The 20,873-nt window shown below is 42.4% G+C and overlaps 1 protein-coding gene across 4 annotated transcripts in view; it reads left to right on the forward strand.

Annotated features, from left to right (window-relative positions):
- Window positions 1-5,848, forward strand: part of ADIPOR1 (adiponectin receptor 1) — a 156,706-nt gene extending 150,858 nt beyond the window's left edge. For all 4 annotated transcript variants that reach the window (XM_069239016.1, XM_069239018.1, XM_069239017.1 and 1 more), the window contains one exon: window positions 4,912-5,848. In XM_069239016.1, coding sequence (XP_069095117.1) covers window positions 4,912-5,040 — 129 coding nt within the window. In that variant the 3' untranslated portion in view covers window positions 5,041-5,848. The remainder of the gene's footprint in view (window positions 1-4,911) is intronic.
- The last annotated feature ends 15,025 nt before the right edge of the window (window positions 5,849-20,873 follow it).

The following is a 20,873-nucleotide window of genomic DNA, read 5'->3' on the forward strand; positions in this document are numbered from 1 at the left end:
ACTCCATTCCACCCCACTTCCACTGAACCCACTCTTCTCAACTCTGACACTCTAGGACATTCTCTGCCACTGAATCACTGAACCCCATGACACCCTACTCCAGCCTACAACAGTCTACTCCCCCTTCCCCCCCACTTCACTCTAGGACACTCCACGCCACTAGCGTTTAGCCATGCTGAACAGCAGTCCGGTGGTGTACAACATGGCAAAAACACATTGCCAAAGCCAATTGTTCACGTCTGTACAATGCTTTTTATGTCGTCCTCCTGTGGGTGATGTGACCACCTGCAAACCTATTAAATACTCATACTGCATAAGAACTTAAGGTATTTGAAGTCTGCAACTAATTAGCCCATCCGGGGATAGTAAATAGATATAAAACTGCTCCATTTGCCATGCCAGAAGCAGACAGTTGTTATAAAAACAATCACAAAAAGGTCAATTACCCGAAGGGTCTACAGGTGGACTGCAAGAGAAAAACTAGAAGCCAACGTTGGCAAACTTGGTAGTACTACACTGTTCAAAATGAGAAAGGCACATTCAATACTGTTGTTGGCTACACAATACAGAAGCCATTGGGCTAAAATAGAGACCAAATTTATGTATTTTCTGTTAAATTGAAGAATAGTTCATAGGGGGCACAGATTGTAGCAAATGCATCAGTAAAATACTTGCTTTTGAGATATCAAGCAGGTCGGTAGTACAAGTTTGGTTGTAAAGAGGTGCCATTTCACCCAAATGTTTGAGTATGGGCACAGAGCAGGCTATTTAAAAAAAAAAAAAAAAGTAACTGAATGGAGATCTAGACAAAATGTAAAAGTAAATAGGCTTGTAAAGTGATGGGAACCTTTGGCTGGTAAGCAGATTCACAAGAATGCATTCCAGACAGCCTCTCCTTTCATGGCCACCTCAGGCTCCTGGCAATGCTGTAACGCTAACCAAGAATAGTATAGAAGAGAATCAAATACATTGCCGCCTGAGGTAGAGGAAGATGTTACAGACAAAAGTACTGAGGCCAAGTAAATTCACAGGTGCAAAAGTCCTGCTATCATTTTCTTGTTCTCTCATTCTGGGGCTAATGAGTTCCTTACAGGATATGAATACACAGACACAATAGAATATACAAGTCAACAATCAAAAAGGCAAAAAACTAGACTGTTGGCTAAATCCACATTTGCAAAGTGTGCCAATAGAGAATTTTACATAATATTCGCAGTATTTTGTAATCCAAAATGACCAGATGCTGCCAATCCCATTTCTCAAGAATTTTGTGACAAACTGGCAATTCATTACACAACTAAAGCAGACATGTTGGATTTTTACTTAAACAACTAAAACAAACAAAATACAGCTCCAACCTGTTTATTACAAACCCCTCCAGGAGAAGACAAACACAGCCTCTTTGCTCCTTCAAAGAACTATCACCAAATCATTTTCTGTATCTTATCAAAACAAGCCAGCAGGGTACCCCTCTGACCCTTGTCTACCTCATATCTTCAAAAACATTATACGATCAACTTCAGCAGCTATTCCAGTCAGAACATTTCTCAACAACTGCTATGACAGAAAATTTCCCAGATGACTTTTAAAAGGCATACAAACACCCATTACTGAACAAAACCTAACGTGGACAATCTACAGCTGCAAACACACTCCTGCTATCATTGCTTGTTTCCCAAATCTGGGGCTGATGAATGACTGGGTGAAGAGAAGTTTTTAAACACTTTAAGGTGATTTTAGGTGTATAATGTTAAGACATAATAGGGCAGGTTGCTCATCTGATCCTGAACGTAAGAATAGTTGTATGCAGTTCTGTTAAAAAGAGAAGGTCAATCTATACTTGTATTTTAGTGTGGTAAGTGCCTACATTGGTGGAACTGTTACAATTTCACTGGCAAAAATGCTGACATTCCCATTACCATAGTAAACAAGGATGCTGCAAACAAGAGTGCTCTACTTTTGTAAGTTACACAGTGCCTCCACCTTATCATTTGAATTACACCATAGTAAATATCTATGCAACATTTTAACTGTACTCAATAATACAAAAACACACTGTACAGTCGTCAGACACTGCCATTAAGAAATTAAAATAGTTTGAAGGAGTTCCTCTTCTGGAACTCTAACAGGGATTGAAAACACTGCACAATATAGAAGCCCCAAAATTCAGACTACTAAAAATTATTGTAGTGATTTTATTAGATACACAAACTTAAAAAAATTATTAAAATACAACAAAAAACATTTTCTCCTCTTATGCCTCAATTGTCATTAGTCGTAATAAACTTATTAGTTGCAGATCCCAGTGTATATCCATCAATTCAGAGTAGTGATAATATTCATCCATATACACTTTGCATTGTATTAACAGTAACCCTTAAAATGTTCATCTCTGAAGCGTTTCAGTGGTATTTTTCTATACTCTCCAGGACAGACACTTGTGAATATGTGGGGGCAAAATCCAACTTATCTTCAACAAATGAACAAGGCTTTTTACCCTACAATCAATAAAATATACTCAAATACTTGGAGGTGATTTCTTTCTGGAATTTATGCATTGCTTGATCTACACTTTGGCTGGCTGAGCTTTAAAGGCAGTCTCCACACAAGGTTCTTTTAGTATTAATGATTGGATATTTGTCTTTGGTTGCTTAATAGGTTACAGTCATAGATGAAATGTTTGGGAGAGCAATTAAAATGACCATAAACCAATCTTGATTTCCTTTGAGTTCCAGTGCGCAACTGAATATGTTTCTGATGTTAGACCTCATGCTGAGTATGTCTTCAAGAGAGCTGAAGTCTGCGATAGAAATTGATTGGTTTACAGATGTAACATTTTTTGGAAATTGTTCTTCAGTTCTAGCCAACACATGAATTAACCTGAATTTTACTCTGGAAGAAGGTATTGATGCTTTAAATAACAACCCATTGGGAAAGCCCCTTGGTCAAGAAACAGATGGTATGGCTCAGATTTGTGGGATTCTTCATTGGTAATTGTTTTAAATCCATCTTGTAGAGACACGATCCCCTGTTCCTGGTCCCAATCTATGATCGCCGTATTGTATAGGAAGGGAGATGGTGGCAATCCAAATTTGTATTGCTCTATTTCACTAGTTGATTTGATTGTCAAAATATCTGGTATAGTTTTAATGGCTAGAATACAGTTATGGGCAAAGCGATGAGTGTTAACAAAAGGTCTCTATGGCTTTAGATCAGGATTAGACACAGTAAAACAATGTCTTAATTTACATTCATTATACTCTAAATATGTGGTTTCCCTGAAGGGCTCTTTAAATCTAGCCTTTATGGACCTTAGCACAACATTTGACAGTCAGTAGGTCAAAGCTTTGATCCATTCCATCATGGGAGATTAATAGGAACATCATTAACATTTTGAGTCGTCGCCATTGTAAGTTAACAGCTGAAGTCTGATATGGTCTGCTAGTTTTGATTTGGTTAATGGCGTTTTACAAGGTTATGGGCTGCCTCCTCCCCCTCTTTCCATTATAAATCAGTCAGAGGTTTAGCTTATGGAATTTAAAAAAGATACCCCAGGTTAGGTCCCGTGCCTTTACATGTGGATGAGTATGTTTTATTGTTCCTCACTGCCTGTGGAGTAAATATTTTGATACAACACTATGTGACTGTTCTGGATAGTTTGTTTCAACTGATTTTACTGATGTGTCCAAACAATAAGACATAGGTCTACCAGATCCAGACGTTATTTGATTAATGATAAAGTTATGAAAAAAGTGCCTTTGTCTCATATTTAGGCGTCCCTCCAATCAAACTAATAGAGGCCAACCTCCTACAGGACAGACTTTCACAATTTGTTGGAGCAGTTCTGATTTTTTTCCCCCAAAGTACTGAATACACCCCATACAGTGTGGGTGTTTGTGATTTAGCTAATGTTGGAAGAAAATGTGTTCTTTAGACGTTTATTTGGTCATCCCCAGACTGCACCCACTTCATTTGTCATGAGGCCAGTAGCAACTGTTGCTCAGGAAATCATACATGATTGCATGAATTTGGAGTCAGAGACATCCATAATGAAATTGGCCGTCCTGAATTGTTTTTGTCTCTGTGAAACATCTCTAAATCTGTAGCGATACATGAGGCAAAGGAACTTTTTAAGCCGACATGAAGGTATTTTGTTATGAAATATTACTGTTAAGGACCAGAGCCGTTTCTGAATTTGGTTTTTAATACTTATGAATACAATCTTTTATCCAGATTCAGAGTAAGCATCGCTATTTGACTTTTATCAATTCCAAAGTGGTGTTCATTTGACTAGTTAACATCACTAGGCACTTGTGACTGTTCATCTGCAAACCATGAGCATTTCCTGTTTTTTTTGTGATATCTACAGACTTGGCTCTAATAGACACCTGATCCTCTTTTGTGCCAGGAATTTGTTGTTACCTACAGAGTGTTTTCTTATTTTTTTTTTTTTTTTTACTTTTACAACCTATTACCATCTGTATTGATCCGTTAATCTGTTGGTCAATGTATTTAAATGGCTATCGAGATTAAAGATTGATTTTTTTGATAATGCATGTAGTGGTTTTAAAGTTGACTGACGACAAACTGCTAATGAGTGTTAAACTAAACATTTATCACTCAGACATTTTTCTCTTTATTGTCTGAATTGTGTGAAATTGTATTTTACATACCAATAAAACTTGTAATGTGCTTGAATGCCAAGTGGATTTTAAACTTTGTAAAGAGTAAAATATAGCCAGTAAGTATTTTTAAGGAACCAGAACTACTGAAAATAGAATTGTAGAAACCTTGAAAGTTCTTTATTTCTCTGTGCAGAAATGACTTCTTGAATGTCACTGTGCATAGGAAACGCTCTGTCGCCACATCAATCCATGGGTCTCATGTTGTTCTCTTTTTCATATTCTACAGTTCCAGTCGCATCAGATCTTCCATGTGCTGGTGGTAGCAGCAGCTTTCGTTCACTTTTATGGAGTATCAAATCTTCAGGAGTTCCGCTATGGACTCGAAGGAGGCTGCACAGATGATACTCTTCTCTAAAGACTTCAAGGGGAATTTTCATGCAGACTTTCCAAGTGCTTATTCAGCTATTGTTTATTTGTTCAACTCTTAAGGAAGATTTTGAAAATATATGTCCAGACGAAATGCTTTTAGTAAAAAAAGAGAAAACATCACAACCTAATCTTTAGACCCTCTTTGGGAGAGATTTTTCTGTGACATTCAGTCTACGTTTCTGCATTTTTGTGGAGTAAAAAACATCTTCCGTACATATGAAATCGATCTCTGGGGATGTCGCTGACTGCTGTTGAACAGAGGGGAAGAAAAGTAAGCCTCTAAGACCTGAGCACGGGCCAAAAGAAAAATCGCACAGCTTCAAAGGAACATAGTTTTAAAAAATCTACAGGTCAAAAATCATCGTTTTTTAGCACCTTTGCGAACAAGCTATATGAACTTTGTATGTTATCAATCAAAAGTCTGGGTTTTCTGCATATCGGTAGGACACAAAGCAAAAAAAATGGGTCAATAAACCGATGATGTGCTGGAGGGGAAGATCTATGTATGGTGGGCTCTTTTAGTTACTTATTTTCTCTTTTGCAAGGTAATATAAATGAAATGAGAAGATATTTAATATTTAATACTTAGCTTTAAATAAACGCGCTATTGTTGCAGTGTATCATAATGCAAAAACTGTTATACTAATAAAAAGAACGTTCAGTACTGTATTTTAGGGGCATTTAGAGCAGTTGAATGCTTTCATGTTAAGATAGAACACATACATGCACACGTACATACAATCCACTTTTCCCTACAACACCAAATTAATAAAGTCATCCAGTTCTGAAAGCGAGTGGTCTCTTTTGTCTTCTTATCTGCAGCTTCTTTCATAGCTCTTGTTTTAGTGCAGAAATTGAACTCTGCACTCATGGAAAAATATACTCCATGTACCCAAAGTGTTCAGCAAAATTATTTTTAAAGAAATTTGGCATCTGCAGCGAGGTCAGGTCTATTGATATAGACTTTGTCTTTCACTCTTGAGGAGTCAACTCCTTTTTAAATTCCCAAATTCTCTATCTGATAGAAACTTCTAGCTGCAGATTCCTTACCTATGAATATCCCCAGGCGTCAGACAAGAGCGAGCTAATTTTTGAGCAGCACCCTAGAGCACCGGTAGGTGCCGTCTTTCGGGTCTGCGTCATCTGTTTATGAAATTATGTTTGTGGTACCTCTATAGGCATGCGGACGACAGTTCTTTCCGCACCAGAAAACGCTGATCCAGATTAAGCTTACCCTTCAGTCACCTTTTGACTGGCCTTTTTCAAATTTTGATCAACTATTTTTCTTAGATTTTTCTCCTGGTGTTAGGATGCCACCTAAGAAACCAGCTGGTTTAAAACCCTACGGGGTCTCTCACAGGCTAATGTCTGTGACGGACTCCCCGTTGGTGTGTTTGTGGTGCCTGGAGTTGGGTCACAACTCCAAGGTGTATGAGGAATACTGCACCGTGCATCTAAACGGGCTTTGGTAGTGATACCTCAAGTTCCTTGCCACCCAACGTCAGTCAACTCTGCAATGCTCAAGGTCTTGTTCGTTCCCAGTTTATGAGAAAGCAAAGAAAGGCAAAACTGTACAGAAAAGAACCATCCCCCCTGAGGACTTGTGAACTCATTGTATCGGAGCTAAAGCTAGCAAGCAGCGTTCCTCTCCTGGACATCAGCCAGGCAGCGACGTTGGCATCCTTGCACAAGTTCACAAAATATTACTGACTGGACAGTCCAGTCCGTCATGACAGGCTCTTCGCCCATCCGGTCCTACAGGATTTTTTGGTTTAGTCGGATTAACGGACGCAACTCTGGGGCAGTATTGCTTGGGAATCTATTTAAAGGTAGGGAATATGCAGGACAAAGTCACTATCCGATGAACAAGCTACTTAGCTTTGGTAACTCCTTAATCTGTTAGTCTTTATCTAGCTGCAAATTCCTTGCAGCCCCCCCACCCCTAATCATCCCCATTCTGAAAACCAGTTCAGGTACAAAGGACACCCCTTTCAGGCCCTTAGTCCTTTCCACACCAGTGGGCAGTTCTCATGGACTGCTCCTGAATTGGAAAATTGCTAAAGTAACTGATGTTAGTGCACCAAGGTGACAAGTATATAGTTACTGGGCATATCACTTCAGGCACAGACGACTTCAACAACGCCAACAGTGCTACAGTGTGCAGGAGTACTGCTCAAATCTTCTGGATCCAGTCTGACGCCTGGTGATATTCAAAGGTAAGGAATCTGCAGCTAGATACCACATAAGGCCTTACCGAAGGTAAGTAACTTGTATTTCACTACAGCTATTTTCCATATTGCAAAGTCACCTAATGTTCACTTTGTTAGACCACCCTTCTATTGTGTCAGCCTGAGCAGTCCAAACTATTAATATATCAAAAACACACAAAACAAGCATTGCTCAAGCCAATATGTTTGACTTGAATGTGCTAATGCGTGCAAACACAGGCATGAAGGATGTGCTCCTACGATTTGTGTTGTCTCTGTACAACCTACCTCTTTCTTTACTTCATGTATGTATCCTCTGTTTTATTCAATAAACTTCCAGTTTTGCATGGCACCAACACCACACGCTTAGGGAATTAAAAAGAATTGCAGCACCTCCAGCTGGGGGAAAAGAGGACACAGACAAAGGAGGAACAGAAAGAGACAGGTATGCCCAGACTAAGGTCCCGGACTAACTATTCCACTGGATTCAAGCTAGCCTGGCTTATGAAGGGTGATATTCTGAAACCGGTCCCAGGATGCTTGTCTCCGGTCCAGGGAGGACCTGGCCTGGCAGTTCCGACTGGACTGTTCCCATGGGGCACAGGGCAAGACTGATTTGCATATGGCTGGATCCAAACTGGAATGGCATGGTGAGCAGAAGTATTGATTGATTAAACCCAGATCTGTGACTGGGGGTGAATGTTTGATTACTTCCGCTTTCTGTCCAACATTTGTGTTCGTTCGCTTTTGTTGCCCTAAGTGCGCCGGGTATGCCCAGACATGGGTCTCAGGCTCACTATGCCACTGGATTAAAGCTAGCCTGGCTGATGAAGGGTGAGACCCTGAAATCGGTCCCAGGATGCTTGTTTCCGGTCCAGGGAGGACCTGGCCTGGCAGCTCAGGCTGGACTGTTCCCATGGGGAAAGGGGTCAAGACTGATTTGCATATGGCTGGGTCCAAACTGGAGTGGCATGGTGAGCAAAAGTATTGATGGACTAAACCCAAATCTGTGACTGGGGGTGAATGTTTGATTGGTTCCACATTCCATCCATCATTTGTGTTTGCGTTTTATTGCAGCATTTTGTTCCTCCTACCTCCTCCCATGTCACTAATATTTGTTTTGGCTTTATATTTTTTTAAAGCAACTTTGCCTTTTCCCACGAATACATCAGCACACACGTCCGTGTACTTCGATGTTCGTTTTTATTTACTTTCCATTGCAACATCAGTGTGTTCCGTGAGCCTCTGGCTTACTTAATTGCAATGCTTGCAGTTTTTTTAAAAACTCAGAAATGTTAGTGCATACACACAATGTTGGTTTTGGCGTTTTTTTTGCTTTTTTTCCCTAACCTCCTGGTAACACTCGCCGTAATCTTATTTTAATATTTTATTTAAAAAAAAAAAAAATCAGTGCGATACCAGCAAATGGTTCATTTCATTCAACCATTTGGCTTCCTTCATTAACGTATGTAATCTGCAAAAGGAGTTTTCATTTTCTGAAATGTATAGAAATATGACTGAAATCGATATCCCTGTGAAAAACACATGCACACGTAATACTACGTTGCTGTTTCTTTTTTTTCATGAGCGTTTAAAAAACATTTTGTGAAAACCATTAGCGCTCATGTTTGTATACTTTGACGTTTTTTTTTTTTTTAAACCGCCGGCTCCTTTTCTAACAGCATGCAGTCGTGGTATCTTAACTTTAAAATTAGCTAAAATGTAATTGATATCAGGTTTAAAAACATGTGCGCTTAGGTTTAATACAAACGCTGTTGAGGCTGGGTTGTTCTTTTAATGTTTCTTTAGATTTACATCATGCGCACCACGTTTCTTGTGCCTGCACAGTGCTGGTGTTCTTCTCACACACGTTTTGATGAGACTCGCACATGACGCGCTTATGTAGGATTCTTGTGTTTGTGAGCATCTTTCACATGCTTCTCAAGGGCATCTCATGCACACAGCAGCGTCTCAAGAGTGATAAACTTGCCATACCAAGGTTCTAGTGTTGCCGAGAATCCTACGCTTGTGTTTATGAGCCTCTTGCATTCTAGGCTGCTCACGTTTGTGAGCGTTTCACACTGTACACATTTAAGAGTATCTCACACCAGGGGTCTGGTGTGTGTTAAAATCGCAGACTGTATCTCACACACAGGGCTCGTTTGTCAGCACCTCACACTAGTTTCCTAGGTTAATGAGCCTCCACACCCTCTGCGTTTTTTAATCCTTCTCCACGCGAGTCTTCCCTTACTTGCGACCAGCACATACAGAATTCAATACAAAATGCTTCATCCGTTTGTGAGTCTCCCACATCCTTTGGTTTGTTGTGCTTAAGAGCATCTCATGTACTACTTATTTGTGCGGTGCACTCATTTGTAAGCTGTTCCCACACACCACACTTCATTTGCAAGTGTCTCACTGGCCTCTCGTGTCTTATGTTCATTTTAAACACCATTCTTAAGAGCGTCGTCCTCGCACATCTTGGACTGTAAATCTCTGCTCATCCTTTGTGTGTATTTCCTGCTCCACATCGTGCTGTGTTCTCGCGTGTTTATCTATATCTCACACACAGTACCATCCTAGCACCTGGCACACTGAAGGTTTTTACATTTGCAAGCATCCCACCTATGCAGTGAGCTTCTCGTTTTCCATCTAACACACAGAGCTCCTTTTATACTTGGCTCATGGCTTTTTTTTCTCATGCCTGTATTGCTTGCAACCGATTCCAGACGCAGTAAACTTTCTAGTAGTGTTTCGGGCAGTGTGGGAGAATAAAAAATGTGCTAGCATTCGCGCCAAGAATTTTCAATTCTGTTAAGGACACGGAGGTGAGGATTATGCTTCTCTTTCTTTGCTACTCATAAAACAGCAGCCAATCACAAAACAGAAAAATATCAACTACATTTCCCATATTGCACATCGTAGTATGTCCACCAATCACATCTCTCCAGGCCCTATTAGAGACCCGAACACCATATTGAACTCCTCTTTCTTTGCGCGTGAAACACAACTTGGAGCAACTTCATCCTGTAACACTTGTAGGGTTTCAACATGACGAATGTCCTTGACCACCTCCAACCATTCCAACAGCGAAATTGGGAACCTCAACCTCTTGCTAGGCGAATGCGTTCTTCATTCCGCTTTCTGCTCTGCTCCTAAGATAATCAGACTGAACATTAGAGAAACTCCTAGAATCTCACCTTGACAATATCAGGGAGGGAAAAAAGTATATAGACATTACATATATATAGATCGCTAAATGCTGATGTAATCAAACATGATAACCATACATTACTAGATCATCAACCGGATGGGCTAATCCTCGCCTCCGTGTCCTTAATAGAATTGAAAATTCTTGGCGCGAATGCTAGCAAATGTTTTTATTCTATTTCAGGATCGGAGGCTCAGATTATGCTATTTCAAAGTTGATAGAAAAACTCTTGTTGCAATATCACCCACCGGTTTATAATAAAACTGCTTGAAAGTAGAATCGGAGGACCAATCAGCTGATTTCATAATATCCTGAATAGTCACTCCCAATTCAAGAGATCCGGAGGCCGTAGCTCCTCTAACTGAATGAGCACCAAACTGAGTAATGTCAATCCCTGCCTCGACCATCACTTCCCTTAACCATCTGGCAATGGTCGCAGCAGAAACCAGTTTGAAAGATTTTCTCAATGAAATCAGTAATTGACCCTCCTTAACTGATCTGAAAGCCCTTGTACATTCTTCATACTCTTTCAAACAATTCACTACCCACAGTTTTGAACTGAAAGGAAACGCAACGTACTCAATACTTACCGACATTGTTTTTGTCCTTCTAGTAATAGAGAAAGAAACAACTTCCAGTGTAAACACTCTACCTGGAAGGTCCAGAGCTTTCACATCCAACGATCGACGACATGCCGCAAGGCACAACAACATGGCCAGTTTCACCGATAATTGTTTCCTAGATAAAAAATAATTATCAGGCCATCTCTCAACCTAAGCATGCGGTTAACGTCCCACAGAAATGTATATTTAGGCTTCGGAGGATTCGAAACTCTAATGCCCTTAAGAAGCTTAGAAATAATCGGATGCATACCTACCGGATTATTTTGGACTTTGGCATGACCTGCTGAAATGGCGGAACAAAAATTGTTGATTGTTCTATAGGACATGCCTTCCACCGCTTTCTTGGACAAGAAATTTACTATTTGCACTACTCCCGCATCCACAGGATCCACATGCTTTCCCATGCACCAACTCCACCAAGCTCTCCATGCTGTGGAATATCTGCTGATAAAAATAATTGTAGTTGTGTGCGACAAAACCTGGCAAGCACCATTGTTGCCTGAAAGACTCCATGCCATGAGACGCAATTGTCTCTCCATAACAATGGAATGCACTCCCCTTGGGGGCCCAGCAGCATGACCTGAGACAAGGAGAAGGAGAGAGTTGCAGGCTAATTCCAGCAGAAGTGGAAACCACTGTTGCGCCTTCCAGACCGGAGTGATCAGAATCCCCTCCACCGCCTGCTTCTTGATGTGAGTTGCCACCCCCGGAATCATCGCAAAGGGAGGAAAGGCATAATTGAGGCCCTCCGACCAGTCCTTGGAGAAAGCATCCGTGGCCCTCGCGAGAGGGTCCGGCCTCCAACTGAAGAAGTCCCCCCAGCTGCCGATTCAGACAGGAGGCACAGAGATCTATCTTGCAAGGACCCCATATGTCCTGAGTCAGGCGGAATAGTTGGGGAAGCAGCTTCCAGTCGATGTGATCTTTGAGGTACCTGGAGTTCCAATCGGCAATCACATTGGATTGACCCGGGATATACTCTGCCACCACAATCAGTCTGTGCCAGAAGTCTTTGGCTATCTCCGCTAACAGGGGAGATCGCGTACCCCCCAACTTGATATAACGGACTGCCGAGATGTTGTCCATCCGCAAGAGGATCTTTCTTTGGGGACAAGGTCTTGATCGCAAAGGATCCTGCTAGTAGCTCCAGACAATTGATATGCAGCTGGAGCTCCTGTTGGGACCAACGGCTTCCCATGGCGATATCCCCGCATCGGGCTCCCCAGCCCCACCGACTGGCATCTGATTCTATGATGGCCTCCGGACGAGAACTGAAAATGGTTCTGCCATTTCAAGCCTCCACTTGCATCAACCACCACCTGAGTTCTGTCTTGACCTCCTCTGTCAGGGGAACTCGTTCCGAATACGCCAAACCCCTTTGCAAGTGTTGAATCTTGAGCCTCTGTAAGGCTCGATAGTAGAAGGGTCCCGGGAATATCGATTTAATCGAGGAAGTCAAAAGGCCCACCAGACGAGCTATCTTTCTCGTGGACAGAGCCACCCTCAACTCCTTATTGATGTCCCAAAGTTTGGCTCGGGAAGGATCAATTGAGAAGTCTCCAAGTTGATCACAAAACCCAGGAACTCCACCAATCTGGTGGGCACCAAAATCGACTTGGCTTTGTTTATAACAAACCCAAGAGCTTGTAAAACAGAAATTGCCTCACCAACTCTCGGAATTGAGCCATAATCAATATGTTGTCTAGGTATATTATCAGCCGAATCCCTTTTTCCTGCAAGTGAGCTACCACCGGCCTGAGCAGTTTGGTGAAGCACCAGGGTGCTGAAGAAAGCCCAAAAGGCAGGACCAAATATTCCAGCCATTTGTCCTTCCATCTGATTTGGAGGAACCGTCGGTGAGGATGCCGAATGGGAATTGTCAGATACGTGTCCTTTAGGTCCAGACGCATCCTCCAGTCTCCTGTTTGGAGTAAATCGGGAAGCAGATGAAGGCTTTTCATCTTGAAGTGCCGATAAATAAATAAAGAATTGAATTCCTTGTGGTTTAGCACTAAACAGTGCCCTCCTCCTCGCTTTTGAACAAGAAAAACATTGCTGCAGAAACCGTCCGGATGGGGACTGCAAAAAGCCACTGCTCGTTTCTTTATCAAAGTCTCTATCTCTAGATCTATAAAGTTGGGTTCTGGTAGGGAAAAACAGAGAGGAGGAGGTGGAGACATTTGACATGGAGTTTGATAAAACTCTAGACTAAAGCCTTGCACAGTCTGCAACACCCACGCATTTTGAGTTACCTGGAGCCAATTGTGAAGGTAGAATTGCACTCTACCCCCCAGCTGAATAAGTGAAGAATCCAAAAGCCTTACCTGCTGAGTAACCAGTAGGGGCGGTAGTCCGTGAACCTCCCTGCTGTCCTCTGCGCTGTTGGAAACGGGAGTGGGAGGGGAAGAAGGTACCGCCTCAGGTGTAATCCTGGCCTCGGGTAAAGGTTCCTCTCTGGAGACCTTTATAGTATACACAGCCTGACGAGCGGCCCATGCCTCCTCCGGCCTGACCAAAAAGGCCCGAATGAAACACCTTCTTTAAGTTAGCGTGTGCCTTGTCCAAGGTTGTAAATGTCATTACATATTTGGCAATGTCCTTTACGAACTTCTCACCAAAAAGGCGACCCTCTGGCAGGGGTACCCGCATCTGCATAGGCCAGCTCTGTCAAATTTGGATTTGATCCTCATGGGGAGGGACTTGCGCCTCTCAGTCGAAATGGCACAGTTTGCATTACCCAACAGACATATTGCCCTCGGAGTCCAGTCGGCCAGGATGTGGGGACCAGTTTCCCTGGCTCTCAATGCCATCTAAAGTATTTTTGCCAGGGGACCCGTCAGGTCAAGAAGTTTGTCCTGGCAGGAGCACCAGGCCCGGTCAATCCCTTTCTTTGGGTCTTTTGCAAATTTTTCTCTGCTACCTTACCCGGGAGCTTGGGCCTCGGACATTCGGCTCGCAACCTATTGCGGACCTCTTTGTCAAAACTCCTGCGCAGCTTACCATGCAAATATTTTGCTACCGCCTGCGCAGGATCCCAATCCGCAGAATGGGGATGCACTATGTCCTCCGGATTGAACTGAAAGTTGTTGCAAGGAGGGACGGGGTTCACCTGCGTCTTGTGGATAGTGATTTCTTTGATTCTTTGTGTCTGCGTAAGGGACTGCTGGAATGAGATGATTCCAAATCACTGGGATCAGAGTCTGATGAAACTTGAACCCCTCTAGGGAAAACACTGGAAGTGGATGGGGCAGAACAGTACTGATAATCACTAGTCGAGGGCTGTTGCAGTGCGGCCATGACTCCATCATGAGGCCAAGAGGAAGGAGCGTCTTTTGATGTACTAGGAAGGGAAGAGCTTCCTTCTGCGGAATTAACCTCCGGTAAAGGAATAAGACTTTGATTTGTAGCGAAGGTCTCCAATTGCTGAGTGAAAGGCTTTAGAGCCAGCACCAACGCTTGACTGATCTGCCGAGGGACAGAAACTTCTAAGGCCCTGCTGAACCAAAGCATTGATTGTCTTGAACAGACCGTAGCCCAGAAACTGATAGTCTTCATCATAATGCCCATACTCCTCCTCCTCGAAGGGCACCCAATCGGTCATTCTCACAAACTGACAAAAAGCAGTATTTACTCAAAGTTCAAGGGGGGAGTCACCCCTAGTGCAAGGAGCAAGTAAATCGACTCCTCAGCAAAAGCTGTCCACTAATTATTACAGCTCCCCAAAGAAGGAGGACGTCCTGAGAGCCATAAGTGTGCACTCCGCTCCGTTTCAGGGCCAACTCGGATATTACAGCCTGAGAATGGCATCTAGAACACTGACAGGAAACCAGGAATTAGAAAAATGCGTGCAATTCCCGGCATCCTGTCAGTGTCAGAGGAAAAGAAATGAAGGTAGGACAGCGTGCAGCCCAATCCTACCAAAAATAGCCCAATTGGGCTACGCGCTCGCGTCAGGCTCTCTGCCCGGGCCTGACAAGGGAAGGGCTCCGGGCCACAGCAGACTCGCTGCCCTGAGGGAGAAAGAAGTCAACCGCACAAAAATAAACTCCCAGCGCGTCGAGAAATACCGACCTGTCACGACAACCTGGAAGACCGGCTGATACCTCAAAGCGTCACAAACGGCCAAAACAGAGACATGAAATACCAAGGAATGCCGCTTGCCGCAATCAAGCCATAAACACAGATTGAGCGTCATGTTGACAGGAGGGATCCCGAACGCGGCGCAAATCAGAACGCGCTAAGGTAAACACACATGAGGGAGAAAAAAAAAGTGAGAGGCACTTATCTTATGCTGGAGCAGCAAAGAAAGAGGAGTTCAAGATGGTGTTCGGGTCTCTAATAGGGCTGGAGAGATGTGATTAGTGGACATATTACGATGTACAATATGGGAAATGTAGTTGATATTTTTCTGTTTTGTGATTGGCTGCTGTTTTATGAATAGTAAAGAGAAGCATAATCTGAGCCTCCGGTCCTGAAATAGAATCTGGTCGGTGGTTCTTGTACTCATTAGACAGACCGACAACTGGAGGCCTTCAGTGCAAATCAAACAAAGACAAATGTTTTACATCTTAAACACATGTTTACTGCAGTGATGTTTATCTTACTTGCTGGCAACTTTTACAACTGAACTTTGGATACAAGCCTAATTACTGGTTTGGATACAAAGCAGTATGCAAACCAGACACAGCCTTTACATTTTCTAGCTTAGTACAGCAGGCCTGTCTCCATCCCGTAGCAGCTCCATATTTTTAACAAATGCAGTACCATTACCTTCCTACTACACGTCAGCCTCTTCTCACATCCTTTTTAATATTTCTACTCCTTGCCTTCACCCAGCGTTTGTTAGCCATCCAGCATCTCTGATGGTGGGGTGGTGAAGGTGATATTCTATTGGAATTAGCATGGCAGATTTAAATTAGGATGCCAAATAGCAATATTTTCAATTTTTCATGCAGATAGAGGAAGAAGATAAATGGAAGTGCTTTAGTTATGTACAGGGTCACTGGAATTTTGTAGCAGAGAGGACCAAATTATGGGGTAGGGTTGACCAATTTAGGTGTCAAGAAAGGTACAGTTATGCATTTACAACACCAATATCTTTAATTCAGGCAAATGTGAGACTTATTGCTTTACAAATGCTTGTTATTAGATGGAGCGCGCAAACGCTTTGACCTGTTGTAAGTATTGTGGGCTTTTAACCACACCCATCTCGCACCAATCACTTTCATTCGTTTGTGGGCTTGCCTTTAAAAAAAATATCACTTGATGTCATTGGTAAATGCTTTACGCATGTCCCGCATTGAGGCTGTTTTTGTCACACCTTGCAGACTACCCCTATTACATGGATTATTGCACGATTGCTGGTATACTTCAGCGTAGGCAAACTATTTTTTTCTTTTGTCTCTCCCCTTAGTGTGGCATAGTGGCCATGGCGCTCACAATGCAAACAGGCACAACAGCATGAACTCCATTGGTGGTACTGGTGCACTTATATTGTTTACAGTTACCTATTCAGAGTAATTTCTTGTGCCTCTCCCCTTAAAACACATGAAATTGATAAATGCCTTATGTAAAACAGAAATTCTCAAAGCGAAAGCGGCTTTCCCGACACAGAGGGAGAGCTGGTACTACAACATTCACTGCACTTGGGGAAACTCCCCATAATACTTTGCAGGGCATTACTTGTACAAAACATTTTTGCTCATAACTCAGAGTGTGGTGGTCCTAGGACAGTGGGACCACCACTAAAACATTCACAGCAACGTGCTTAGTCTGTCTAGATCACCTTTGGGTCCATATACTAGGTTAATCGGGACCCCAGAATAATAACCCCTCCCACCATTCAGTGTCTGTTAAACAAAAGTTCCAGCCATGAGAAAGGTTAAACAGCTGAGAGTAGGTTACGTATTAAGGGCCTTCTTTGTAATATTATTGCTATTGGCCTGTTAGCTCTGAATATGTGTAATGTACTATGCCCTCTAGGGGCTAAATATATCATTGCACTGCAGTAATTTCTGCCATTTATTTGTGTGGTTATGCCCTCTAGGGGCTAACTATACAGTTACATGACCATGTTTCGTAGAAATGCTATTTTCATTGTGGGGTTCTCTAGGGGCTGTTCTTACCACTACAGTCATATCAACATATGAAAATATTTGTGGCAAGGAAACTTGGCCCATAATGCTTTGCAGGGTATTCTTTTACAAAACATGTTTGATCATAATTCAGCCTGTGGTGGTCTTAGGACAATGGGACCACCTTCAAAAATATTGCCACAATGTGCTCTTTTTGTCTACAGATCTCTGGGTCTCCACACTATGTTAGTGAGACCACAAAATAATAACCCCGACCACCATTCATTTTCTTTTTAAACTTTCTCATGGCTGGAACTTTTGTTTTACAGCTAGAACAAGTTATGTTTTATAAGCCTTGCTTGTAATATCATTGTAATAGGCCTGCTAGTCTTGAAAATGTGTAATGCCCTATGCCCTCTAGGGTCTAAATATATAGTTAAACTGCATTACTTTCTCAATTCTTTTTCATGTGGTTAGGCTCTCAAAGGGTTGGCTGCATAGTTGCATGGCCATGTTTCTATGGTGCCCTCTAGGGGCTGTGTTGAGCATTACAGTCTAATGCCAAAAGCTTGTTTCTGATAAAGGTTTATATGATAATTGTATATGTTTTATTACTCTATCTTTATTACAACTACAACCATAATTCAGGCCAACTTAACATCCTTATTACACTATGACTGTTTAAACACTCAATATGTTTGGGTGACCCTTCTGGTTAATTTCTCTTGTTACTCCTTCGTGGCTGTCTTGTGTCTCTTTTTTGGGGGAACTGTGCTAGCCAGCCAGCAACTCTGATGGTGGGGTGGTGAAAGTAGTATTCTGTTGGAATTAGCATGGCCAATTTAAATTAGGATGCTAAATGGCAACATTTATTATTTTTTTGTAGCAGATAGAGGACGAAGGTAAATGGAAATGCTTTAGTTATATGCAGGACCACTGGAATTATATTGCAGCAAAAGATGAAATGATGAGGCAGGGTGGACAATTTATGTGGCAAGAAAAGTCCAGTTATGAATTTACAATGCCAATAGCTTTAACCCGAGCAAATGCGAGACCTATTGCATTGCAAATGCTTGTTTTTCTTTCTGTGTCCTTTGGTGCAGATCTGAATCTCCACTCACAACTTTGTTGGTTTTCTGATGACCTCTAAATTACATCCAGCAGTGTGCCTGGGATAAGGATGAAGCTATGCTGTGACTGTACGAACAAATGACTGTCACTGACACACACACACACACAGATGTGTGCCTCTGGTGTTTGGGCGCCAGTCACAACTGGGAAGTTAAGCGCTAAATGTGCCTTCATACACTTAGTCAATTTCGGAGTGGATACCAGGCCGCTTCTTTGACTAAATATATTTTCTTAATTTACTGCTCTAGGATGGGTGTTTACTATCTTAGAATAGTAAATTACATTTTTCAAAAAGACCTGCATCATAATGAGTGAACGCACAATCACAACATCGTATTTGTGTGCATATTTCCTGATGTTGGTGCTGAATGCTAAAATGGCACCCCACCAAAATATAAGCGCATAGGAGTGATCATGCTAGGCCAGATTTTGGCCTGTTTTTGTTGATGCTCTTCAATGTCTGTAACGAGCATTTTTTTAGGTCTGTTGTTACCGAGGATCTTTAGATTTTAGTAAAATAATACACTTAAAAGGGGCTTTCAGCCACCTCTGTTCACCCATTGGTGTTGTCATTCCCATTTTGCTTCCTCCCACTACAGCATACAGCCATTGAGCTGTAGGTCAGTCTTCTTAAGCATCAGGTTAACATCACTTTGAGTGACTGGATTTGATTCTTTCACAAGGGCACATCCGCACACAGAGTCCCAGTTTTGCCAGACGTAATAGTAAATTTGAAGTGAGCACAGGGCATTCCAACTATATCAGTTTGTCTCCTATTTTTCCCCAATTCCTTTTGAAGTGGACTGCTGCTAATTCACAGCATACCATATTGCCCAGGAAGAAAACCAAACTTTATAGTGTTTAATGTGCAGCACACTTGTAAAGGTTTTATTTCAACATAGATGGGGAATAATTCAGGTTTTAGTATCTAATATGTTATACCACGAACCCTATTTCCTTGTGCCCTTACACTGCTCATGCTTTCCCTGCCATTGTCTTGAGTTTTTTTTTTTTCATGACTCTCTTCAGGAAAGGGCATCGTCCAGCCATGTGAGGAGAGAGGAATGGGCTGGGAACATGTGATGCTGAATCATAGAGTGGGTGGGGACTCTGCAATAAAGAGAAGCATGTGTAACACCCCTTGTCCTGCGCTCATCACAAAGACCCCCAACCCCCATATTTTTTTCTAATATAGTGTGAACTCGACCAAAAGGTATTGGATTACTTTACATGAGCATCAGTTACATTACACAAGAAAGCATTAATTTTTTGTAGGCACTGGAGGATTAATTGATGTGTGCAGAATCATAGGACATTGACCCGACTCAGACTTGAACCTGGCTTCCCAGCTCCAAGGTCTGCAGCTCTGGCAGTTTTGCATTATGAATCTTTTTCTGGATTCACATTGTTGGAAATGGCCCTTTTTGCAGGGTTATCCCCAAACTTTTTGCCTTCCTCCTATTTTTTCAGGTCTGTTTTTGCTGGTTTATTGTCTCTGTGCACTTTACCACTACTAATCAGTGCTAAAGTGCAACTGCTCCCTATAGAAATTGTACTGTTCATTGATTTATCCATGATTGGCATATTTGATTTACTGGCAAGTCCCTAGTAAAGTGCACTAGAGGTGCCCAGGGCCTGTAAATCAAATGCTACTAGTGGGCCTGCAGCACTGGTTGTGCCACCCACATAAGTTGCTCTGTAATCATGTCTCAGACCTGCCACTGCAGTGTGTGTGCAGTTTTGACTGTAACTTCGACTTGCCAAACTTACCCACTTGCCAGGCCTAAACCGTCCCTTTTCTTACATGTATGGCACCCCTAAGGCAGGCCCTAGGTAGCCCCAAGGGCAGGGTGCAGTATATGGTTAAGGTAGGACATATAGTAATGTGTTTTATATGTCCTGACAGTGAATATTGCTAAATGTGTTTTTCACTGTTGCAAGGCATGTCCCTCTCATAGGTTAACATGGGGGCTACCTTTAAATCTGATTAAAGTGTAGATTCCCTTTGGGAGCGGACGGACATGTGGAGTTTGGGGTCTCTGAGCTCACAATTTAAAAATACATCTTTTAGTAAAGTTGATTTTAAGATTGTGCGTTTGAAAATGCCACTTTTAGAAAGTAGGCATTTTCTTGCTTAATCCATTCTGTGACTCTGCCTGTTTGTGGATTCCGTGCCTGGGTCAGTTTGAAAGTTGGGCGGTTCACACCTGTCCTCTAGACAGTGACACAAAGGGGGCTGGGGTGTAGCCTGCCTATCTTGATTAGCCATCTGTGCTGGAGAGGAGGGCAGGGGAGGAGTGGTCACTCACACCTGAAAGGACTGTGCCTGCCCTCACACAATGCAGTCTCCGACCCCCTGGTGAGTGTCTGGTGCCTGACCTGGACAAGGAAGGATCTTGCAAACACTTGAGACTTTGCTTTGAAGTTTGCAAACTTCAAAGGCAGAACTGGATATAAGAAGCAGACCCCAAACCCCAGACTTTTAGAAACTTTCGGGAATCAAGAGGAACCTCTCCCCAGGAGAAGAGCTGAAGGAGGAGTACTGTCCCTTTGCTGTGTTGCTTTGCTGGACT

Source organism: Pleurodeles waltl, chromosome 6, assembly GCF_031143425.1.
Source record: "Pleurodeles waltl isolate 20211129_DDA chromosome 6, aPleWal1.hap1.20221129, whole genome shotgun sequence".
Taxonomy (NCBI): Eukaryota; Metazoa; Chordata; class Amphibia; order Caudata; family Salamandridae; genus Pleurodeles; species Pleurodeles waltl.